At 41.0% G+C, this 26,542-nt stretch overlaps 1 protein-coding gene across 1 annotated transcript in view; it reads left to right on the top strand.

Moving 5' to 3' along the window:
* PAPSS1 (3'-phosphoadenosine 5'-phosphosulfate synthase 1) overlaps window positions 1–26,542 on the top strand; it is a 201,185-nt gene that overhangs the window by 118,936 nt on the left and 55,707 nt on the right. The window contains exon 8 of the mRNA XM_073602039.1: window positions 25,747–25,952. Coding sequence (XP_073458140.1) covers window positions 25,747–25,952 — 206 coding nt within the window. The remainder of the gene's footprint in view (window positions 1–25,746; window positions 25,953–26,542) is intronic.

Genomic DNA, 26,542 nt, shown 5'->3' with positions numbered 1-26,542 from the left:
CGTTTTATTTTTGGATTTATTATTCATTTGACATGTGTTTTGTATATTATGTATACACTAAAGGGGAACTCTTCACTTAGTTCCAAATATTTGGTTTGGTGATGATGTGTATGATCACCAATCTGTTTTAGCGCGATTCAAACCCCCTTTTTTTCTTATTTAATTTCACTGTGTTTGTGTTACATAGATGAATCGTGGCTATAATTGTTATTGTTTATGTATTTCACTGTAGCGCAGTTATTCCCCTCATATTTCTTATTCCAATGTATTTAGTAAGAGGCGTGGTGAGTTTTTTGAAGTTGTAATTTTTTCCCACAATTCTTTACAAAATGAAGATTTTTATATTTTTTTCACAAAATTGTCATATTAACAGGTTATTTCTCTCACATGACATATGCATACTTGCAACTACACCCCAAAACACTTTCTGTTACTTCTGTGTATGGGGATACCACATGTGTTTTTACAGCATGGCCACATACAGAGGCCCAACATGCAGGGAGCACCATCAGGTGTTCTATGGACATACATTACACATCTTATTTCCTGACCTACCTATTACAATTTTTCTTGTTAAAAATAATTTTAAGGTTTATCAAACTACGATACTTTAATATTGAAAGAATAGTAAGAAAAATTAGGAAAATTTCCAAATGCAAGCCATCAACTGATTGCAAGTCCTAACAGAAGGCACATTTGGTAACAATTGTACAAAGATAAAGAGCAGACTACTTATGACCAAAGAGGGTAGACCTCAGTTGAGGCAAGTAGGTACATAGTATATGGATGATGACAATGGCAGTAGCAAATCATAGGAAGAGGTAGGGCATACTTAATATGGGGGGCTGTTAGGGATGTCAGTAACAGATGGTGGAATCCCTGTGCAATTTTACACCCCATATGGTCGTGCATCCCCAGGATGTACTGGTTGATCGCTATCAAGATCGGCCCAAGCCAGTATCTCCAATGGAGAGTATAATGTCCAGAAATGTCCGGGCTAAGTGGGGAAAAGATACACATTGGTGTGGGAGCAGAGGACATAAGGGCTAAATGCAAGCGGAACAGACTAGCGAAAGGAGGGGAGAAAAGGGTGGGAAAGAGGTAGGAGATAGAGATAGAGATATTTAGAGATATATATATATATATATATATATATCTCTATCTATCTCTATCTCTAGTATAAGTCGACCCGAATATAAGCCAAAGCACCTAACTTTACCACAAAAAACTGGGAAAACGTATCGACTCGAGTATATGACTAGGGTGAGAAATGCGCAGGTACTATAAGTGGAAAAGAGGGTCAACAATGCCCATTTGCAGCCTCACTGTGCCCATTTGCATGCCTCACTGTGCCCATTTGCAGCCACAGGTGCCCCGAACTTCAAACTCAGTAATTAAGGGTTCCTAGATGCCCCCTAGCTGCAGCCAAAATTTGGGGTCTCTTGACCCAAAGGGTCCTGAAATGACATTGCTGCAGATGGACACAGTTGACCGACTTTTGGGGCCCCATATCCTGGGGCCACTTCTAGGAACCCCAAATTTGGTCTGCAAACCCAGTGGAACCAGCACTACAACATATCCAAATTTGAGGTTCCTAGCACCAAGTGGCCCCGAGATACGGGCCCCAAATTCAGTTCAGAAAATGTCAAGCACTTTTCTGCAGCAGAGAATTACATTTTCCAAACCGACTTTGGGGCCCCATATCTCGGGGCCACTTGGTGCTAGGAACCCCAGCTTTGGATATCTTATAATGCTATGTGCACACCAAATTTGGGGTTCCTAGCATTAAGTGGTCCCGAGATACGGGGCCCCAAAGTCGGTTCGGAAAATGTCATTCTTTGCACCAGAAAAGTGCTTGACTCGAGTATAAGCTGAGGGGGGGCACTTTGAGCACAAAAAAATGTGCTGAAAAACTCGGCTTATACTTGAGTATATACGGTATATATATAAAATATAATTATTTTTTTTTTTTTAAATGAGGGGACATAAGCAGGAGAAGTGGTCCCCTAGAGAAGACCAATGCTGCTGTAACTAACAGGCCGCAAATCGCCAAAAAGTAATGCAACACGGGTTGACTATCATGGTAGCAGAGGAAAGGCATCAGGGTATCTAGTATGACTGCTTTAATTTTGCCATGGATCATTGCTTGAGTGATTCTATGTTTCGTCGCTAGTATACATAACGAAGTGGGTTCCATGCTTTCAAAATGGTTTGTTTGGCTGCCGTGGTGACAAAAAGTAAAAGTTTAATGCAGAGTTCGACACACCCCTGTAAAAATGAAGTCAGTAGCTACACATACTGTAGCTGCTGTCTTTTAATATTAGGACACTTACCTGTCCTGGAGTCCAGCGATGTTGGACATCGACTGTCAGGTGCTGCCGCCACTATTGCCGGTAAAGGAACACGGAAGTGAAGCCTTGCGACTTCACAGCCGGATCCCTACTGCGCTGCGCTCCTTTACTGGTTCGACAGCAGGGGAAAGAGGAGGGAGCCGGACTTTTGATGTACCTCGCGGCGGCGAGGTCAGACGGAAGTGGGGACAAGGTACCTGTCAGACACAGGTACCTACTCCCCCTTCGTAAAGTGCCAAATGTGCGGAGGAAGCAGAATAGCGAAAGTTACACTTTTGGGTGGAACTCTGCTTTAAATTGGCGGTGGATCAGACGCGTGGGTTTGTGGTTCAGGAGCACCACGTTGGGTCAGGTGTCAGTGAGGTATAAAAAAGCTTTGAAAGAATCCCAAATACTTCAGACCAGAAGGTGCGTACAATGGGGCTCAATGCCATAATATATGCTGCATGGCCCTATTCACTTTATTTGCTTGAATGATTTGAATTTGGTAGCAATATTGCCAGCCAAAAAGGATGGAATAATGTTTGCTGCAATGTTTCAGTGTGAATTCATGTGTACACTCCTGTCCTGGGGAGGGAGGGGGGGGGGGTAAAACTGTGGCTCAACTGACTTTTTTTTTTTTTTCTTTTCTTTTTTTTTTTTTTTACTGTCCCACAACCGCAAAAAATATAAACAGCTTGAGGCAAAAAAATCCTGTTTTGTATTAAAACGAGAAGCTGTGGAGAGTGTTTTAACATGTTATTAAATTTAGGAATAGCTTTATTTTTTCTGTTGAGAAACAGTATGGAGTACATACTTTAAAATTACTGACACCAAAGGTTTGCTAAACAGCTGTAAATGCATGTCTTACTTGCTCTTATTTGTCACACTTGATAAGTAGAGAACAGTACTCAATCAGTCATTCTGAATGTCATTGGAAAACACTTCAGTTCTGATCCCTTCTCATTTAGACATGCTTTGAATAACTGATATTCAAATAGCATGACACTCAAACCCCAGAGCAAAGGAGTAGTAATACTTCATTTATTCTCATTTCTTTGAAGTTGCGGAGTGTGAGTCTCGCTAGAATGTCTGATATCAGTCTACACTTCCTTTGACTTATGTAAACTTGGAAAGATGTGTGCATTTTTTTTTTTTTTTGTTCCTGCAAAATGTAGACTTCAATATATTTAACTGTCTGGTCCCAATATGTATGTTATAAATTAATTATGAATGTTTTTATTATATTATGTACATCCTTTACTTCCTGTATGTTTGATACTATTGAGCTAGCTCTTTGCCATTGGCCAAAGATCTGTAAGATGTAAATATATGTAGAAAAATTATAGATTAAAATCAACAAGAAAAAAAAAAAGAAGAAATAACCCTATAATAGGAAAAATAAAAAAACAGCTTTTGTTGCAATACTGGCCTTCGATCCAAAGTTGTCCTCTGTAGTGATTCATTTCTACCACCAGTTGTTTTCAGACTTCTGGTTTGATTGACCACAAATGCTAATCAACCCACTTCATCACACATCCTGAGCTAAGAGCATTACAGCATATTACATAAATGGCCTACACCTATAGTAAGAACATTTCGTCAAAGCTGCACGGTTTCTTTTAGGTAAGACACCCCTTATCTGCATAAGCAGTTTTTCGTAAAGGTGAATTAACCCTTTATTTTTTATTACACCAAGACTGATAACATAGCTTTATAGTAATATTTAACTATAGATCAACTTTGAGATCCTTGCATAATATTCCTGCTTCACTTGTCTGCTGTGCACATGGCTACATTTTGGGAAAATATTCCTTCTTCCTGTAAACCTATCTCACAAGTCTGGTCTTCCCTTGACAACCACTTTCATTATGCATGTGGCAGATTGCCTTCTCACTGACCTGTGGTTTCTATGTTGCAGCTAGCTGTAGAGGGAGCCAACCACAAATCTGCAAATATATCCACCAAACTGACAGCTTTTTAAGGGGGTAGAGACTAGTTACACAATTTAGAAAGTCCGAACACCATTAACATTTTATAAGCTTTTCAGGGTGCTTAAAGGACAGTTGTACCTTTGGTATAAGTTGACCATTAAAGCATTCCCCCCGCCCTTCTGAGTGCAGCCCACCTGGAGAAATGCTTACCTTTGTCTTCAATCCAGGGAAATTCACTGTGCGTCCTTGTCCGAAGCCACATACTCTTGCTTCAGAATGTGTCCTCACCTTGTTATCCTGTGTATGCATGCTGTGGTGCCTATTCTTTCCAAAGCAGAGCCACCAGCTGTCTCTGGAGGAAAGAATGGGACCTCACCAAATTTGAACAGGATCAAGGGGACCACCTGGCAGGGATGCTTCCGGAAGATAGCATGGCTTGGGGTAGAGCTACACTGGAATGCAGACATATGTTAATATTGGACCAGGTGGGCTGCATTCGGGTGAAAGTGGCTTTAAAGGACAATTTGTGCCAAAGGTACAGTTGGCATTTAAAACTGAAGTCCAGGCAAACTGAGATTTGGGGCCTGAGTTGCTGTTTAGCTTGTCTTTATCTTTTTTTTTTTTTTTTTTTCAATTTCTTTAATGTTGTGGTCTCTTTCAGGTATGCAGTCATACATTGTATGCACTACTATCTGTAACAGTGCTTTTAAAAGCTCACAAATAGTAATAGTACATGGCAGCCCAAAGCCCCCTGGCTCCTAGGCCCCATGGCCGCTTTGTTCTCTGTTCTAAAAACACACTTGGCTAATGCTGTAGAAAAAAGGGTTATCTAGGCCTAAAATGATCAGACTACATAAGACGCCTGAATGAAATGTTTTAAAATGTATAACACATTTATTGAACAGGACTAGGATTTATTCTATGTGAGGTAGCAAAAGCAGAGCCAATGGTATATTTTATTCATTTTACAGCTGGCAAGATCCTATTTTTCCTCACCAGTTTCTCCAGCCTCGCTTCATCTGTTTCTCTTGACTGTACCGTCACATCAAACAATATTGTAATCCATGTAAAAGCCACTTTACAGTAAAAGAGAATGAGGTCAGATGCTGAGTGCTCACCATCATATTGATTTTATTCTGGCTCGGTAAAAGTTCTCAGACACCTCATTCTTCCTCACTTGTGCCTGTCTCAGGAAGGAGCACCCTCCCCTCATTCCTTTGACCCAAAAGCCTGCTATTTCACATGCAGTGGGATTTTTCTCGGAGGCATGATAGTATATTAAGACATGAAAGTGCTTTATATGTGAATGCACTAATGATTGTGTCCTTTGTTCCAGTATGATGTGTAGGAGGAAAATTATGTACAGAATAGTTTACAGAAGCCCATCCTTTTTATAGTATGGGTTTAAAATGTATGCCTGAGCAAATCAAAATAAAAAAAAATAACCAATCAAATTTAGCACATATATCCAATACATACATGTTTCCCTATGTTGTATCCATTTAAAAACTCTGCAACTACAGAAAGATGTTTGAGCTGATTCTTCCTCTGCTGCGCTGAAATCCCAAGCCTTGCCCAATTTTCTGATGGACTATTTTTGTCTACAGAGCATGTGGAAATCTGCATGTATTGCAGATATGGACTGAATATGTTTTGTTGCTAATTTTTTTGCCCTAACATTTGCTGTAAATCCGTGTGCTATTTTACTCGAACCCTTGTGTATCACTTGTAACAATTTTGAGGACCTTGAAAATTTACTGTGGGATTGTTTGGATTCTGACCAACAGGTTGTGCACCTATGGGGATAGTTCACTGTTCCGTCAGTCACTCTAAAGTTAAAATTAAAACTATACTAAGCATATGTGCCATATTTCCCATATGTTTTATGATCTGGAGAAAATACAAGATTACAAAGAATCTGCTTTTTAACCACTTAACGACCGGCCACTGTATATATACGTCATTTTTTTGAAGATGGATATCTCGGTAACGGCAGCAACTGCTGCCACAACCGAGGTATCCATCTTTGTGGCCAGCGTTTCTGTACACGATAATGGTGGTCTCTGCGGCGGGTTCGCCGCGAGATCACCGTTATCGGTGGCGGGAGAGGTGCCACTCTCCCGCGCCCTCCGCCGCTTACCGGAGCCGTCGGTAGCGGCGGAGGAGATTGGGACCTGTCAGTGCTTCGGTATAGAGACGAATGAGGCCAAGATGGCGCCCACCTGTCTCTATACCATAGGACGGCCGGAGCGACGTCATTACGTCGGCTCCGCCCACTTCTCTTAAAGGCACAATTTTTTTGTGTCATTTTTTTAAACGACTTTTTTTTTTGCATTTTAGTCTAAATATGAGATCTGAGGACTTTTTGACCCCAGATCTCATATTTAAGAGGACCTGCCATGCTTTTTTCTTTTACAAGGGATGTTTACATTCCTTGTAATAGGAATAAAAAGTGATCCAAATTTTTTTTTTTTTTTTTAAACAGTGAAAAAAATAAATAAAATAAAGTAAAATAAATAATTAAAAAAAAAAATGTTTAAAGCGCCCTGTCCCGACCAGCTCGCGCGCAGAAGCAAACGCATACGTGAGTAGCGCCCGCATATGAAAACGGTGGTCAAACCACACATGTGAGGTATCGCCACGACCGGTAGAGCGAGAGCAATAATTCTAGCCCTAGACCTCCTCTGTAACGCAAAACATGCAACCTGTAGAATTTTTTAAACGTCGCCTATGGAGATTTTTAAGGGTAAAAGTTTGACGCTATTCCACGAGCGGGCGCAATTTTGAAGCGTGACATGTTGGGTATCAATTTACTTGGCGTAACATTATATTTCACAATATAAAAAAAATTGGGCTAACTTTACTGTTGTCTTATTTTTTTATTCAAAAAAGTGAATTCTTTCCAAAAAAAGTGTGCTTATAAGACCGCTGCGCAAATACGGTGCAAAAAAAAGTATTGCAATGACCGCCATTTTATTCTCTAGGGTGTTAGAAAAAAAACAATATATAATGTTTGGGGGTTCTAAGTAATTTTCTAGCAAAAAAAAACGTTTTAAACATGTTAACACCTAAAATCCAAAACGAGTCTGGTCCTTAAGTGGTTAACAGGGCAAAGTGGTATATTCTATTTGAGACAGGATTTATGGTCTTAATATCTCTGCACATCTGTATACCCATGTAAAATGACAAAATGCCTCTTGTCCGTTCATGTGGGTATCCATTTGCCAGTTGTGGAATTGTCCGTGTAAAAATAGAAAAGAATCTAAGAGGACGTGGTTTATACATGCAATGCTGGATTTTAGAAAAATCGTTCTGAAAATTTAAAAATGTAAGCCGCATAAAAACCTCTATTTTTGTTTTCACTTTTTTTTTTCTTCTTGTGGAATAATGCTCATCTGCAAGAGTATATTTTTGCAAAGGAGGGGGCATACTTTCATGTTTTCCCCTTAACTTGACTTTTAGCCACTTCAGCCCCGGAAGATTTGGCTGCTCAATGACCAGGCCATTTTTGCGATACAGCACTGCATCACTTTAACTGACTATTGCGTGGTCGTGCTACGTTGTACCCAAACAAATTTAATGTCCTTTTTTTCCCACAAATAGAGCTTCTTTTGGCGGTATTTGATCATCTCTGCGGTTTTTATTTTTGGCGCTATAAACAAAGAGCGCCAATTTTGAAAAAAACAATATTTTGTACTTTTTGCTATAATATCTCCAATTTTTTTTAAATTATACAGCGATCAGTGCTATAAAAAGCACTGATTACTGTATAAATGTCACTGGCAGGGTAGGGGTTAACACTAGGGGGCGATCAAGGGGTTAACTGTTTTCCCTAGGTGTGTTCTAACTTTAGTGGGGATGGGACTGTCTAGGAGGAGAGAGAGATTGGTGTTCTTAATTAGTAACACACGATCTGTCTCTACTCCCCGAAAGAACCGGGATTTGTGTGTTTACTCACAGATCCTGGTTCTCGCTCTGTCACGAGCGATCGCGGGTGCCTGGTGGTTATCGCACCTGCCAGGCACTCGCATCAGCTCCTGGCGCACGCGCTCGCCCCTAGTGGCCAAGAGGTGAAGCGACATAAGGTAACATCGTTTCGCACAGCTGTGCCATTCTGCTGCAGTAAAACTGCGGCGGCTGGTTGGGAAGCAGTTAAACAGTTTTGATTAATTGTACAGGACACAGACACCTTATACATGGTTTATAGGCTAGTACCTTCAAATGATTGGACACTGAAAAGTTTGTGAGGACACTTTCTCCCTGTGGCATCTTCCCTATGGCCCTACCCCTCCCTTTAAATCATCAGTTTTGTGCTACAGTATGTAGGTGATGGACCTCTTGTCTTTTGTAGATAAAACAGCTTCACTAGTTTATTATTTTTTATTTATTATTTTTCTTACAATTCTTCAATCAACAGTCACTGTCTTCTAATGCCTACAAAGAAGCAGTATATCCGGGTCAGTGCAACCTTGGGAACCGTACCCAGACCCTATTGTGTGGGGACAGTATGTAATATTGCTTTGGGTACTGGATCCTGTGTGGAGTGCTCCTGTTGGCACTTGGTTCAAAGAGTTAAGTTAGCTGTAGGGTGCTATACAGGTCCAGTGCCGTCATCCATCACATTGGAAACAAGTCCCTAAAGACCACTTTTGGGGGGGGGGGGGGGTATGCCCAGCATGATGGGCAAAGCCTGAACTTTACATACATTCCAGCATCATAAATCCTGAGTGGGGTGCTGACCTTGGTACAATGTGTTGCGTTAGCCACAGGGTGCTATACAGGTCTAGGACTGTGGCCCATCACAGTGAAACACAGTCTTTGAAGACTGCTTTGGGGGGTATGCCCACCGTAATGGGCAAAGCCTGGACTTTAAATGTGAGCATGAATCGCTCACCTTGGCTATTGATGCAACACATTGAGTTAGCCTGGTGTGTATTCAAACTCTTGAGGCCCATACAAATATTTATCTACAACTAAGGTACATTTTTCTGTCTGCTTAGACAAAGGACTAATCCGTAAAACCTTCACTGAGATTTGCAATGTTGTTGAATATCTCTGTGTTCAAAAAGGAATATCCTGTGCATGCAACCCTTGCACATACTTGGCCATGAATACTTTTTATGCCTTCATTCCTTGCAAATACTTGGCTATACAGTTAGGTCCATATATATTTGGACACAGGCACAATTTTCATACTTTTTGGCTCTGTACGCCACCAGAATAATATTAAAATGAAACAATCCAAATTAATTTGAAAGTGCTGACTTTCAGATTTAATTCAAGGGGTTGAACATAAACATCAAGTACACATTTTAGGAACTGAAACCATTTTTATACACAGTCCCCCCATTTTCAGGGGCTCAAATGTAATTGAACAAATTAATATAATCTTAAATATAATGTTCATAATATATTGTTGAGAATCCTTTACTGGCAATGACTGCCTGAAGTCTGGAACCCATGGACATTACCAAAGACTGGGTTTCCTCCTTTCTGATTCTTTGCCAAGCTCTAACTGCAGCTGTCTTCAGTTGTTCTTTGTTTGTGGGTCTTTCTGCTTTTAGTTTTGCCTTCAGCAAGTGAAATGCATGCTCAATTGAGTTGAGATCAGGTGATTGACTTTCCATTGCGGAATATTCCTCTTCTTTTTCTTCAAAAGCTCCTTGCTTGCTTTTGCAGTGTGTTTTAGAACATTGTCCATCTGTGCTGTGAAGCACTGTCCAATCAACTTTGCTGCATTTGGCTGAATCTGGGCTGTCAGTATATCTCTAAACACTGCAGAATTCATCTGACTGCTTCTGTTTGCCGTCACATCATCAATAAACACCAATGACCCAGTGCCACTGGAAGTCATGCATCCCTATGCCATCACACTGCCTCCACCATGTTTCACAGATGATATTGTGTGCTTTGGATCATGAGCTGTTCCATGCCTTCTCCACACTTTTTTCCTTCCCGGTATTCTGGTACAGATTATTCTTAGGTTCGTCCATTCAAAGAATGCTTTTCGGTCTGGCTTTTTTAAATGTTTTTTGGCAAAGTCTAATCTGGCTTTTCTATTCTTCAGGCTTATGAATGGTTTTCACCTTGTGGTAAACCCTCTGCCTTTTGCTCTTGTGAAGTCTTCTCTTGATTGTAGACTTTGAGAATGATATGCCCACCTCCTGGAGAGTGTCCTTCACTTGTCTGGTCATTGTGAATGGTTTTTCCTTTACCATAGAGAGGATCTTGCGATCATCCACCACTGTTGTCTTCCGTGGACGTCCAGGCCTTTTTATGTTGCTGAGCTCACCAGTGCGTTCTCTCCTCAGAATGTACCAAACTGTTGATTTGGCCACTCCTAATGTTGCTGTTATTTCTCTGATGATTTTTGAAGCCTTACAATGGCCTGTTTCACTTGCGTGGAGAGCTCCCTTAAATGCATGATGTAGGTTCACAGCAATAGATTCCAAATGCAAGTACCACACTTAGAATCAACTCCAGACTTTTTACCTGCTTAATTTATGAAGAAATAACAAAGGAGTAGCCCACACCTGGCCATGAAACAGCTTTTGATGTATTTGTCCAATTAGTTTTGGTCCCTTGAAAAAAGGGGGGAGGGGTGGCTATTCTTAAGAGCTGTAATTCCTAAACCCTTCCTTCGATTTGGATGTACATAACCTCAAATTAAACCTGAGTGTGCACTTTCAGCTCATATCCATTATATAACTATATCTTGAATATGGTTTGGTAAATACCTGAAAATCTAAAATTGTGCCTGTGTCCAAATATATATGGACCTAACTGTACAACCCCTGGCAAAAATGATGGAATCACCAGTCCCTGAGGATGTTCCTTCAGTTGTTTATTGTTGTAGAAAAAAAGCAGATCACAGACATGGCCAAAAACTAAAGGCATTTCAAATGGCAACTTTCTGGCTTTAAGAAACCCTAAAAGAAATCAAGAAAAATAATTGTGATGGCCAGTAACAGTTATGCCCCGTACACACGGTTGGATTTTCAGACGGAAAATGTGTGATAGGACCTTGTTGTCGGAAATTCCGACCGTGTGTAGGCTCCATCACACATTTTCCATCGGATTTTCCGACACACAAAGTTTGAGAGCTTGCTATAAAATTTTCCGACAACAAAATCCGTTGTCAGAATTTCCGATCGTGTGTACACAAATCCGACACACAAAGTGCCACGCATGCTCAGAATAAATAAAGAGATGAAAGCTATTGGCTACTGCCCCGTTTAGAGTCCCGACATAAGTGTTTTACGTCACCGCGTTCAGAACGATCGGATTTCCCGACAACTTTGTGTGACCGTGTGTATGCAAGACAAGTTTGAGCCAACATCCGTTGGAAAAAATCCTAGGATTTTGTTGTCGGAATGTCCGATCAATGTCCGACCGTGTGTACGGGGCATAAGATTTATAGAACAAGCACAGGGAATAAATTATGGAATCACCCAACTCTGAGGAAAAAATTATGGAATCATGAAAAACAAACAAAATAACACTCCAACACATCACTAGTACTTTGTTGCACCACCTCTGGCTTTTATAACTGCTTGCAGTCTCTGAGGCATTGACTTAATGAGTGATAAACAGTACTCTTCATCAATCTGGCTCCAGCCTTCTCTGATTGCTGTTGCCAAATCATCTTTGCAGGTTGGAGCCTTGTCATGGACCATTTTCTTTAACTTCCACCACAGATTTTCAATTGGATTGAGATCCGGACTTTTGCAGGCCATGACATTGACCTTATGTGTCTTTCTTTAAGGAATTTTTTCACAGTTTTTGCTCTATGGCAAGATGCGTTATCATCTTGATAAATGATTTCATCATCCCCAAACATCCTTTCAATAGATGGGATAAGAAAAGTGTCCAAAATTTCAATGTAAACCTGTGCATTTATTGAAGATTTAATGACAGCCATCTCCCCAGTGCCTTTACCTGACATGCAGCCCCATATCATAATTGACTGTGAAAATTTGCATGTTTTCTTCAGACAGTCGTCTGCATAAATCTCATTGGAACGGCACCAAACAAAAGTTCTAGCATCATCACCTTGCCCAATGCAGATTCGAGATTCATCACTGAATATGACTTTCATCCAATCATCCACAGTCCACGATTGCCGTTTCTTAGCCCATTGTAACCTTGTTTTTTTGTGTTTAGGTGTTAGAGATGGCTTTCTTTTAGCTTTTCTGTATGTAAATCCCATTTCCTTTAGGTGGTTTCTTACAGTTCGGTCACAGATGTTGACTCCAGTTTCCTCCCATTTGTTCCCCATTTGTTTTGTTGTACATTTTCTGTTTTCAAGGCATATTGCTTTAAGTTTTCTGTCTTGATGCATTGATGTCTTACTTGGTCTACCAGTATGCTTGCCTTTAACCACCTTCCCATGTTGTTTGTATTTGGTCCATGTTTTAGACACAGCCGACTGTGAACAACCAACATCTTGTGCAACACTGCGTGATGATTTATCCTCTTTAAGGAGTTTGATAATCCTCTCCTTTCTTTCAATTGACATCTCTGGTGTTGGAGCCATGCTTCATGTCAGTCCACTTGTTGCAACAGCTCTCCAAGGTGTGATCACTCCTTTTTACCTACATACTAACAAGCAGATTTAATCTGATGCAGGTGTTAGCGTTTGTAATGAAAATTTACAGGGTGATTCCATAATTTTTTCCTCAGAATTGAGTAATTCCATAATTTATTACCTGTGCTTGTTCTATAAATCTAACTGTTACTGGCCACCACAATTATTTTTCTTGATTTCTTTTAGTGTTTCTTAAAGCCAGAAAGTTGCCATTTGGAATGCCTTTAGTTTTTGGCCATGTCTGTGATCTGCTTTTTTTCTACAACAATAAACAACTAAAGGAACATCCTCAGGGACTGGTGATTCCATCATTTTTGCCAGGGGTTGTATATTTATTCCTCTAGGAGCAACATCAATTTGTACAGATGTATGCAAAAATGTTCTACTTTTTGCATACAGTTGTGCGCTATACTCCTGTACAGCCATGCACAGTCATTCATGTCAACGGGTGGCTGTACTCATCATTTGATCTTTTGGGATGGGAAATATGCCTGGAATTGATTTTGCACAGGCTCTGGCTCCCTCGTGCAAGAACTTTATAGATATTTAGACACAGCAAAGCCCTATACTCTTCAGGTGTACTCTCTATGGGCAAACTATTGTAAAACTATTTTAGAGCAAACTAGGATGTGTGCCATGAGATGCCGTGCTTTTTGTGTAGTATTTCAAAGCTACGCCATACTTTTGAAACCTAAATGTGCAGAAAAGAGGTACAGCAAAGCAACGTAATGAAATTAGTTTTGTTTTCAAAGTCCTGAAATTTTAACAAACCTAACCTAATTCAATAAAAAAATCCACATTCTAAAAAGAAATACAGACAGAATGAGCAATTCAGATGAAATGCATATTTGCATTTATCTAGTAATCTCTTATTTTTTCACATAACAATGAACTTTATAGAGAGTTCCTTGTGCGTGTGATTCAGCTTTCCAGATTTCTCTTAACTATTCTGAATTACCATTATAAACAGAGTAGTTCAGTATTTGAATTCAAATACAGTAATAGTTTAAGATGTGGTTTCCCAAAGAAGCAAAACATTTCCATGTTCTCTTGTCTTTTTTTTTTTTTTTTTCTTACTTTGGCTATAGGGTAAGTTCTTAAAACATCTGTCCAGCAATCCCCTCTTTTGTATGGTTGGTTTTATATTAGAAGACTTATTTAATTGTCAGCAGTTTTTTTCATGATTTTTGCTTTGCTAATTGTAATGCAAAATATTTTGTGCAAATGAAGCAGAAAAACGACCAATTGGTCCACAAAGTCTGCCCCTTTTTATTATTATTTATATTTATAAATATATTTTTTTAAAGTGGTTGTTGAAGCCTTAGGTTTTTTTACCTTAATGCATTCTAATGCATGAGGGGAAAAAGTATTTGATCCCCTGCTGATTTTGTACGTTTGCCCACTGACAAAGGTTTAGTCTATAATTTAATGGTAGATTTATTTAAACAGTGTCAGAGAGAGTGAGAACAAAATATCCAGAAAAACTCATTTAAAAAAAGTTATAATTTGATTTGCATTTTAATGCGTGAAATAAGTATTTGATCCCCTATCAATCAGCAAGATTTCTGACTCCCAGGTGTCATCTCTACAGGTAGCGTGCTGAGATTAGGAGCACTCTCTTAAAGGGAGTGCGTCTAATCTCAGCTTGTTGCCTCTATAAAAGGCACCTGTCCACAGAAGCAATCAATCAGATTCCAATCGCTCCACCATGGCTAAGACCAAAGAGCTGTTCAAGGATGTCAGGGACAAGATTGTAGACCTATACAAGGCTGGAATAGGCTACAAGACAATCTCCAAGCAGCTTGGTGAGAGGGTGACAACAGTTGGTGCATTTATTTGCAAATGGGAGAAGCACAAAATTGTCAATCTCATACGGTCTGGGGCTCCATGCAAGATCTCACCTCGTGGAGTTTCAATGATCATGAGAACGGTGAGGAATCAGCCCAAAACTACTCAGGAGAATCTTGTCAATGATCTCAAGGCAGCTGGGACCATAGTCACCAAGAAAACAATTCATAACACACTTTGTTGTGAAGGACTGAAATCATGCAGTGGCCGCAAGGTCCCCCTGCTCAAGAAACCACATGTACAGGCCCGTCTGAAGTTTGCTAATGAACATCTGAATGATTCAGAAGAGAACTGGGTGAAAGTGTTGTGGTCAGATGAGACCAAAACCGAGCTCTTTGGCATAAACTCAACTCGCTGTGTTTGGAGGAGGAGGAATGCTGCCAAGACCCCAAGAGCACCATCCCCACCATCAAACATGGAGGTGGAAACATCATGCTTTGGGGGTGTTTTAATGCTAAGGGGACAGGACAACTTCACCGCATCAAAGGGACGATGGACGGGGCCATGTACCACCAAATCTTGGGTGAGAACCTCCTTCCCTCAGCCAAGGCATTTAAAATGGGTCATAGATGGGTATTCCAGCATGACAATGACCCAAAACACACAGCCAAGGCAACAAAGGAGTGGCTTACGGAGAAGCACATTAAGGCCCTGGAATGGCTTAGCCAGTCTCCAGACCTTAATCCCATAAAAAATAGGTGGAGGGAGCTGAAGGTTCGAGTTACAAAACATCAGCCTCAACCTTAATGACTTGGAGAGGATCTGCAAAGAGGAGTGGGACAAAATCCCTCCTGAGATGTGTGCAAACCTGGTGGCCAACTACAAGAAATGTCTGACCTCTGCGATTGTCGACAAGAGTTTTACCACCAAGTACTAAGTCATGTTTTGCGAAGGGGTCAAATGCTTATTTCACTCATTAAAATGCAAATCAATGTATAACTTTTTTTTTAAATGCTTTTTTGGATTCTTTTGTTATTGTGTCTCTCACTGTTAAAATAAACCTACCATTAAGCACTTAATGACCGAGCCTCTTTCTGAGATTTGGTGTTTACAAGTTAAAAACAGTATTTTTTTTGCTAGAAAATTACTTTGAACCCCCAAATATTATATATATTTTTTTCTAACACCCTAGAGAATAAAATGGCGGCCGTTGCAATAATTTCTGTCACACCGTATCTGTGCAGTGGTCTTTCAAGCGCACTTTGTTTTGGGAAAAATATACTTTTTTTAATTAAAAAATAAGACAACAGTAAAGTTAGCCCATTTTTTTTTTAATATTGCGAAAGATAATGTTACAGCGAGTAATTGATACCCAACATGTCACGCTTCAAAATTGCGCCCGCTTGTGGAATGGCGACAACATTTTACCCTTAAAAACCTCCATAGGCGACGTTTAAAAAATTCTGCAGGTGCATGTTTTGAGTTGGAGGAGGTCTAGGGCTAGAATTATTACTCTCGCTCTACCGATCGCGGCGATACCTCACGTGTGTGATTTGAACACCGTTTTCATATGCGGGTGCTACTCACGTATGTGTTCTCTTCTGCACTCAAGTTCGGCGGGACGGGGCACATTTAAAAAAAAAAAAAAATTTTTCCTATTTATTTTATTTTTTATTTTTAAACTGTTCTTTTAAAAAAAAAAAAATCACTTTTATTCCTATTACAAGGAATGTAAACATCCCTTGTAATAGAAAAAAAGCATGACAGGACTTCTTAAATATGAGATCTGGGGTCAAAAAGACCTCAGATCTCATATTTACACTATAATGCAATAAAAAATAAATAATTAAATGTCATTTGAAAAAAAAAAAACAATATCCCTTTAAGAGCTATGGGTGTAAGTTACGTTTTGACGTCACTTCCACCCTGCAATGATATGGAGACGTGTAGAGGCCATTTTCCCCTCACTCGTCTCCATGCCTAACAGGGAGAAGAACCTGATCGCCGCCACCACTACCGGCGGCTCCAGTAAGCGTCAGAGGGCACTGGAGCATGGTAGGAGGGGGTGGCCTCTCCCGCCGCTGATAAGTGATCTTGCGGTGAATCCGCCTCAGAGACCATGTTTATCTGAAAGCGGACCGCCCGCTGAAGATGATACCGGGTTTATGGCAACTAGCTGCATGTGTCCCCCCACCCACCCCCCTTGAGCCCATTAGCAATCCAGTGCTGTGCATGAGAGCAGCGGCTCTCCTGGCTCTGTCCCTCCTCACTGCACAGATTCATAGCAGCGGGAGCCATTTGCTTAATTTGCTCTTAATCAAATTCTGTGACAAGAGGGTGGGACCGAGCCGGCTTGTCTGTGTCAATGGATGCAGACAAGGTGGCTCAGGAATGAACCCACATGGTGCCCCTTTGGGAAGCAGCTTCCTGTGGGGAACTCACCAAAGAGGAGGAGCCCAGAGCACTGACGGGGAACCCAGAAAAGGAGTGGGGCTGTTCTGTGCAATAACAAGTATACAATGTTTTTTTATTTTAAAGGAAAACAAAATTAGCCTTAAGGCTGCATTCACACCTGAGTGTTTTCAGCTCGTAAAACGCCTGAAAAACGCCCAAAAAACAAAATTCCATTCATTTTGATGGCACCTGTTCACATCTGAGAGTTTTGTCACTTGAAGAAAAAACGCCTGAAGCTCAAAAAAGTACATGAGCTTCTTTTAAGGCAGATTACAGGCATTTTTCTGCTTTTTACATTGGTGACCTTTTGACCTTTACAAAATCGCAGCAAAAACAAGGTAAATATCGTGGCAAAATTACGGTAAAAACACGCGCTTTCTGCCTGAAAACAAAACGCTCAGGTGTGACTGCAGCCTTAATGTTACTTAACCACTTCAATACCAGGCACTTAGACACCTTCCCGCCCAGACCAATTTTCAGCTTTCAGCGCTGTTGCACTTTGAATGACAATTGCGCGGTCATGCTACACTGTACCCAAACAAATTTTTTATCATTTTGTTCCCACAAATAGAGCTTTCTTTTGGTGGTATTTGATCACCTCTGCGGTTTTTATTTTTTGCGCAACAAATAAAAAAAGACCGAAAATTTTGAAAAAAAACAAGTTTTTCTTTGTTTCTGTTAAAACTTTTTGTAAATAAGTACGTTTTCTTCTTCAATGACGGGCACTGATATGGCTGCACTGATGGGCACTGATACGGCGGCACTGATGGGCACCGATGAGGTGGCACCGGTGAGGTGGCACTGATGAGGTGGCACTGACGGGCACTGATGATGGGCACTGATAGGCGGCACTGATGGGCACTCATAGGTGGCACTGGTATGCGGCACTGATGGGCACTCATAGGTGGCACGGATGGGCACTTATAGGCGGCACTGATGGGCACTCATAGGTGGCATTGATGGGCACTCGTAGGTGGCATTGATGGTTACTTATGGGTGGCACTGATAGTTGGCACAGATGGGCACTGATAGATGGGCATGGATGGACACTGACAGGTGGCATGAATGGACACTGATGGGTGGCACTGATGGCATTGCTTGTTTGCAGTGATGCCCCTAAGGGTGGCATTGCTGGGCATCACTGCAACATAATTGTGCCAATCAGTGCCCATTTGTGGGCACTGATTGGCACACTGGGCACATGTGGATGGCCATGGGGTACATACCTGGCCATCCACATGTTGCCCCTCTCCCTGGTGGTCCTAGTGACGATCCCTGGTGGTCCAGTGTGGTGATCTGCGGGGGGGCTGCACTGATAAACAATCAGCGCAGACCCCCCTGCCAGGAGAGCCGCCGATCGGCTCTCCTCTACTCGCGTCTGTCAGACGCGAGTGAAGAAGAGCCGATCAACGGCTCTTCCTATTGACAGCGTGATGAGCCGTGATTGGACAAGGCTGATCACGTGGTAAAGAGCCTCCGCCGGAGGCTTTTTACCAAGATCAGTGTAGCGGTGTGTCAGACTGACACACCGCTCCACCGATCGCCGCGATGCGCGCCCACGGGGGCGCGCTGCGGCATGTTATCCTGCTGGACGTCATATGACGTCCAGTCAGGATAACACAACCACTTCCCGGACGTCAATCCGCTATAGGGCGGGCGGGAAGTGGTTAAAAGTGGTTGTAAAGGCTGAAGGCTCATGCATTCTATGCATAAAGGTAAAAAGACCTGTGTGCTGCTCCCCCCACAGCCCCCCTAATACTCACCTGAGCCCCATCTTGATCCAGCGATGTGCACGAGAGACTCGGCTGTCCCAGAACTCCGTCTCCTTATTGGCTGAGACAGTAGTGGGCCCCCACTGGCTCCAACTGCTGTCATCACAGCCAATAAGGAGAGAGCCGGGGGGGGGGGGGGGGGCGAGCTGCGGCTGTGTGTCTTATGGATGCATTAAGCAGCAGGTTGGGAGCGAGCACTCAGCGGTGCCCCCTGGGGACACTGTTTGGGGTGTGGGGGCTGAAAAGCCAGGGGCGACTATGACTTTTTTTTGTCTGAGTATAGATCAACATTTGTCCCAGGCATGTCCGAATCTACTGTTGACTGACTACCGCTGCTAAAGTCTGTTCCAAGCATCAGCTACTCTTTTGGTAAAAATAATACTTTCTAAGATTAGTTTTTAGCTTTCCTCCTGCTAGTTGGAGGAAAATTCAAAACGTTACTATCTATGTTTCTCCTGGTAGAAGCAAAGAGTGGAAGCCTAGTGTAAACTTCAGGTCAGGAAATGTAAAATGTAAATCTTACAAAGGGCTGAGCACTCCCTCCTTACCCCTATGTGACAGCACTGGGTGTCTGATTTAAGCTTTACTGCTGCCAGGAAGAAGGCTAGTGTACTGTACTTGGTGTTTTTCTTCCCACGCAACAGTAAAGAGGGAGTGAAGGAAAGGCAAGCATGTGCTGCTGGTGGAGGCCCCATTAAAGCCAGTTTGTTACTTTGTTCTGCAAGTGAAAAAGCACAAGGTCATGTTAAAGGGTAATAATAATGATTCTCGCCCTAGAGCGCACGGAGAGTGTTATAAATTGGCATTTATTTAGAATATTTGAGTTGCATTTGTTTATTGCATTTCCATCGTATTGGGTTTGATTGTAGCCGTATTAGTGCAATTGTGACAGAGAAAATTGAGTACTGTCCGTGATACTTTTTTTATTTGCACTAACATACAATTTTTCAGGACAAGCTTTCGGGGTATGTCCCCTTCTTTAAGGTCCAAGCAGTACTGATTCACAAATTTTTAAGCAGAATGTTAAAGAAGAAGAAAAAAAAAAGAGAAAACCAAACACATACAAATCAATGGTAATAAAGATAGCAGCAGAAATAGTGAGATAAGACAGAGGGAGAGCTATAGACTGGAGGAGGGGGGATGCTAGTCACAGAGCGGTCGTAAAACTTTAGCATAATGTGTAAGGAAACCAATATCTAAATTCAGGCCATTATTCTTTGTGTCAAAAAGAAGTATCATTCTTAGTTCAAACGTTTTCCTTTCCTGGATAGTTCTGAAATTCCCTTTAAGAACTAAGACATTGAGGTCTTCTATAGTGTGGTCCGATTGTGAGAAATGATGTCCCACAGGTGTGCATAAACTGTCTTCTTTATGTTCTTTGATGGTATGTCTGTGCAAATTCATCCTCGCTCGCAACTTCTGTCCTGTTTCACCAACATAAGATCCTTTGCTGCACCTTTTGCATTGGATGAGGTACACAACATTACTTGAGGTACAGCTGTAAGATCCCATGATATTGAAGGTCCCATTAGTGTGTGTAACACTTTTGGATAGATTTATCTGGTTGCATAGTTTGCAGCGTTTTTTATTGCAGGGTTTGCTACCATTATTTGTGACTTCATAATCAGAGTGAAGTTTCCTGCTGATTAGTTTGTGTCTGAGGTTGGGTGGTTGTCTGAAAGCCAATAATGTGGGTTGTTGGAATATACCTTTCAGAGTTTCATCCTCTGTTATAATGGGTTGTAAATCTTTGATTATCTTTTTGATCCCTTCAAGTGCTGGGTTGTATGTGGTGACTAGAGGTACTCGGTTATTTGTTTTTTTCTCTGTGTATTGGAGGAGATTTTCTCTTCGGGTTTTCAAGGCTGTGTTTATGCTGTTGTTGATGGTTTTGTCTTTGTAACCTTTCTTATGGAAGGAGTCTGCCAGTGTTCTGAGATGTTTATCTCTGTCTTCTGGGTCTGAACAAATTCGGTGGTATCTGATGGCCTGGCTGTGTATGATGGCCCGTTTGGTGTGTTGGGGGCGAAAACTGGAACTATGAAGATAGCTGCATCGGTCAGTCGGTTTTCTGTATATCGACGTGTGTAGCTTGTCATCCCTGATGTATACTGTGGTGTCCAGGAAGTTGATATGTGTGTTCGAATAGTCCATTTTTAGTTTGATAGATGGGTGAAAAGTGTTGATCAATGAGAAGAATTGGTTTAGATTTTCTTCACCTTCAGTCCATATCATGAATATATCATCAATATAGCGATAATATCTGTATGGCTTTTGTTGTATGCTGTTCAGAAATTTGTCCTCCAGGTCAGCCATAAATAAATTTGCATATTGGGGTGCCATTTTGCTTCCCATAGCAGTACCCATACACTGGAGATAGATGTCATTATTGAAAGTGAAGTAGTTGTGTGTAAGAATGAATTCAATGAGCCGTGTCACATCCTCAGCAGTGTATTTGTGGTCTGGTGAGGATGATAAGAATCTGTGACATGCCGCCAACCCATCCTTGTGAGGGATGTTACTGTACAGGGATTCTACATCCATAGTGACTAGAAGTGTATTAGGTGGTAATTGTTGTATATTGTTAAGCTTGTTCAGAAAATCAGTGGTGTCTTGCAGGAAACTTGCAGTGTTCATGACTAAAAGTTTTAACATGTTTTCTACAAGGCCTGAGATATGTTCGGTAAGTGTATTCATACCTGTTATAATGGGTCTGCCTGGATTTCCTGGCTTGTGGATCTTGGGCAGCATATAGAAGTCTCCAATTTCTGGATTATCCGGAATCGCATTGATGAGTTCTGAATGTAGGTGGCTTGGTATTGTTGCAATGAGACCTTTTAATTGCTGAGTAAAATCCTGGGTCGGATTATAATCCAGTTTTTTGTAGTAAGTAGTATTTGCCTGCTGCCTCTGGCCCTCTTGTATATATCTGTATCCATCACAACGACTGCTCCCCCTTTATCTGCTGGTTTGATGGTTATGGCCTGATTATTGCGCAGATCATGTACAGCTCTTCGCTCCAGTGGTGAAAGGTTGTATAATATTTTCTTTTGCTGGGTGGATATCAGGAATGTAACTCGCAGCCTGAAGCTGTCAATATAGGTATCCAGTTTGGGGTTGCGTCCTTGTGGAGGTGTGAAGTTGCTGTTCTTTTTCCTTTTGTAATCTCCTATTGTCCTAGGATTCCTTTCCTTACTGTCAAAGTATTCTTTGAGCCTTAGTCTCCTAAAGAATTCCTCCATATCTGACCATACCTGTAATTTATCCAATTTGGTGGTTGGGCAGAATGTGAGGCCTTTGGAGAGGACTGTTGTTTCTGGTGTAGTAAGTTGATGATTTGACAAATTTATGATTCCAAGTTCCTCTGTTATATCCACATTTTCTGTAAAGTCAGCATTTACACAAGGGATACCTTGGGATTCTGGATTGGCTTCCAAGTTGCTGATAGCAGGAGTTATAGAAGTTGTGTTTGTTTTGTGTTGTTTAGGTTGTATCCAAAAGGTCTGCTCTTGGTGTAGCTTTTGGAGTTTTTTTTGCTTCCTGTTCATGGCAAGTTTTTGCAGTTGTCTTTGTAAGGTTTCAATTTCATTCTTAATTTGGTTGATGCTTGTGGGGTCCAATGGTGTTGAGGTTTCAAACACCAACTGCTTTTGTTTCCGGATTGTTTCCCTTTTACCATAGAGTTTATGAAGGAGGTTGTTCCTTAACCTTTCGCTGGTACGTCTGCAGAGTCCTTCTGCATAAGGAGAGTACAGTGTATTTGCACAAGGATTTTTAATCCGGAGACCCTGTGGTATGAGATTCCTCTTTTCTCTCAAGATGCAAAAAGAGGAATCTCATACCACAGGGTCTCCGGATTAAAAATCCTTGTGCAAATACACTGAACTCTCCTTATACAGAAGGACTCTGCAGACGTACCAGCGAAAGGCTAAGGAACAACCTCATTCATAAACTCTATGGTAAAAGGGAAACAATCCGGAAACAAAAGCAGTTGGTGTTTGAAACCTCAACACCATTGGACCCCACAAGCATCAACCAAATTAAGAATGAAATTGAAACCTTACAAAGACAACTGCAAAAACTTGCCATGAACAGGAAGCAAAAAAAACTCCAAAAGCTACACCAAGAGCAGACCTTTTGGATACAACCTAAACAACACAAAACAAACACAACTTCTATAACTCCTATCAGCAACTTGGAAGCCAATCCAGAATCCCAAGGTATCCCTTGTGTAAATGCTGACTTTACAGAAAATGTGGATATAACAGAGGAACTCGGAATCATAAATTTGTCAAATCATCAACTTACTACACCAGAAACAACAGTCCTCTCCAAAGGCCTCACATTCTGCCCAACCACCAAATTGGATAAATTACAGGTATTGTCAGATATGGAGGAATTCTTTAGGAGACTAAGGCTCAAAGAATACTTTGACAGTAAGGAAAGGAATCCTAGGACAATAGGAGATTACAAAAGGAAAAAGAACAGCAACTTCACACCTCCACAAGGACGCAACCCCAAACTGGATACCTATATTGACAGCTTCAGGCTTCGAGTTACATCCCTGATATCCACCCAGCAAAAGAAAATATTATACAACCTTCCACCACTGGAGCGAAGAGCTGTACATGATCTGCGCAATAATCAGGCCATAACCATCAAACCAGCAGATAAAGGGGGAGCAGTCGTTGTGATGGATACAGACAAATATATACAAGAGGGCCAGAGGCAGCTGGCAAATACTACTTACTACAAAAAAACTGGATTATAATCCGACCCAGGATTTTACTCAGCAATTAAAAGGTCTCATTGTGACAATGCCAAGCCACCTACATTCAGAACTCATCAATGCGATTCCGGATAATCCAGAAATTGGAGACTTCTACATGCTGCCCAAGATCCACAAGCCAGGAAATCCAGGCAGACCCATTATAACAGGTATGAATACACTTACCGAACATATCTCAGGCCTTGTAGAAAACATGTTAAAACCTTTAGTCATGAACACTGCAAGTTTCCTGCAAGACACCACTGATTTTCTGAACAAGCTTAACAATATACAACAACTACCACCTAATACACTTCTAGTCACTATGGATGTAGAATCTCTGTACAGTAACATCCCTCACAAGGATGGGTTGGCGGCATGTCACAGATTCTTATCATCCTCACCAGACCACAAATACACTGCTGAGGATGTGACACGGCTCATTGAATTCATTCTTACACACAACTACTTCACTTTCAATAATGACCTCTATCTCCAGTGTATGGGTATTGCTATGGGAAGCAAAATGGCACCCCAATATGCAAATTTATTTATGGCTGACCTGGAGGACAAATTTCTGAACAGCATACAACAAAAGCCATACAGATATTATCGCTATATTGATGATATATTCATGATATGGACTGAAGGTGAAGAAAATCTAAACCAATTCTTCTCATTGATCAACACTTTTCACCCATCTATCAAACTAAAAATGGACTATTCGAACACACATGTCAACTTCCTGGACACTACAGTATACATCAGGGATGACCAGCTACACACGTCGATATACAGAAAACCGACTGACCAATGCAGCTATCTTCATAGTTCCAGTTTTCACCCCCAACACACCAAACGGGCCATCATACACAGCCAGGCCATCAGATACCACTGAATTTGTTCAGACCCAGAAGACAGAGATAAACATCTCAGAACACTGGCAGACTCCTTCCATAAGAAAGGTTACAAAGACAAAACCATCAACAACAGCATAAACACAGCCTTGAAAACCCGAAGAGAAAATCTCCTCCAATACACAGAGAAAAAAACAAATAACCGAGTACCTCTAGTCACCACATACAACCCAGCACTTGAAGGGATCAAAAAGATAATCAAAGATTTACAACCCATTATAACAGAGGATGAAACTCTGAAAGGAATATTCCAACAACCCCCATTATTGGCTTTCAGACAACCACCCAACCTCAGACACAAACTAATCAGCAGGAAACTTCACTCTGATTATGAAGTCACAAATAATGGTAGCAAACCCTGCAATAAAAAATGCTGCAAACTATGCAACCAGATAAATCTATCCAAAAGTGTTACACACACTAATGGGACCTTCAATATCATGGGATCTTACAGCTGTACCTCCAGTAATGTTGTGTACCTCATCCAATGCAAAAGGTGCAGCAAAGGATCTTATGTTGGTGAAACAGGACAGAAGTTGCAAGCGAGGATGAATTTGCACAGACATACCATCAAAGAACATAAAGAAGACAGTTTATGCACACCTGTGGGACATCATTTCTCACAATCGGACCACACTATAGAAGACCTCAGTGTCTTAGTTCTTAAAGGGAATTTCAGAACTATCCAGGAAAGGAAAACGTTTGAACTAAGAATGATACTTCTTTTTGACACAAAGAATAATGGCCTGAATTTAGATATTGGTTTCCTTACACATTATGCTAAAGTTTTACGACCGCTCTGTGACTAGCATCCCCCCTCCTCCAGTCTATAGCTCTCCCTCTGTCTTATCTCACTAACTCTGCTGCTATCTTTATTACCATTGATTTGTATGTGTTTGGTTTTCTCTTTTTTTTTTTTTTTCTTCTTCTTTAACATTCTGCTTAAAAATTTGTGAATCAGTACTGCTTGGACCTTGAAGAAGGGGACATACCCCGAAAGCTTGTCCTGAAAAATTGTATGTTAGTGCAAATAAAAAAAGTATCACGGACAGTACTCAATTTTCTCCATCGTATTGGGCAAATGTATTTCTTATATCTTTATATGGTCTGTGCAAAATAATATTGCTACTGAAGTATATTTTTTTCTGGAGTTTGTCATCCTGAAATCCCATTAGTAATATATTACATTTTCACAGGGGGTGTCATCAATTTATCTGTACCGATTGTGCTGACGGCTACCAATGAGGACAAGCAAAGGCTTGATGGCTGCACAGCGTTTGCCTTGGTATATGAAAGCAGAAGAGTGGCTATATTACGCCATCCTGAGTTCTATGAGCACAGAAAAGAGGAACGTTGTGCTAGACAGTGGGGGACAACATGTAACGATCATCCATACATTAAGGTGAGACCTTGGCCCTTTAAACTTTAAACTTTAATTTTTTTTTCCGCTCAATGCAAATATATAATAGAAATGAACAACAATGTACAGTTGCGCCAAGGGTAATATTTTTGGTGTTGGCGTACGGTATGCATTTTGCAGAGATGATGTTGTGAGGTTGGAGATCCTAGATTGTATAGGATCTTGGATACGTGTCAGAAAATCTCCTTTGTGACCTGTCTTATTTTTTATTTATTTATTTATTTAAACCTCACATTTTTTAAGGTGCTGGCATTGTACACAAGACTTCCACTTGTGGAATTGTCTTCTGTGTCTTCCTTTCATTCTCAGGTCAGAGTATTTGTGGACTCAATAAGGGAATGGTCTGCATAAGATACAATAAGGACTGATATGACGTATGGTCATTCCTCATTACATTCTAACCATTGATTGCTGTGTATCTGCCACATGTACTCTTACAGAAAGCCATGATTTCTCTACAAACGGTCTCTCGTCCTCGGTTCTTTGGCTTGAAAGCAGTCGCATAAAAGAAAACATGTGCTTGTTCCCCAAGGGTTTGTATGTTTGTTTTTATTTAGCTAGATGCTCCCAAA

Source organism: Aquarana catesbeiana, linkage group LG01 (genome assembly GCF_042186555.1).
Source record: "Aquarana catesbeiana isolate 2022-GZ linkage group LG01, ASM4218655v1, whole genome shotgun sequence".
NCBI lineage: Eukaryota > Metazoa > Chordata > Amphibia > Anura > Ranidae > Aquarana > Aquarana catesbeiana.
Note: the sequence above shows the minus strand (reverse complement) of the source record. Positions and strands in the feature narration are given on the sequence as shown.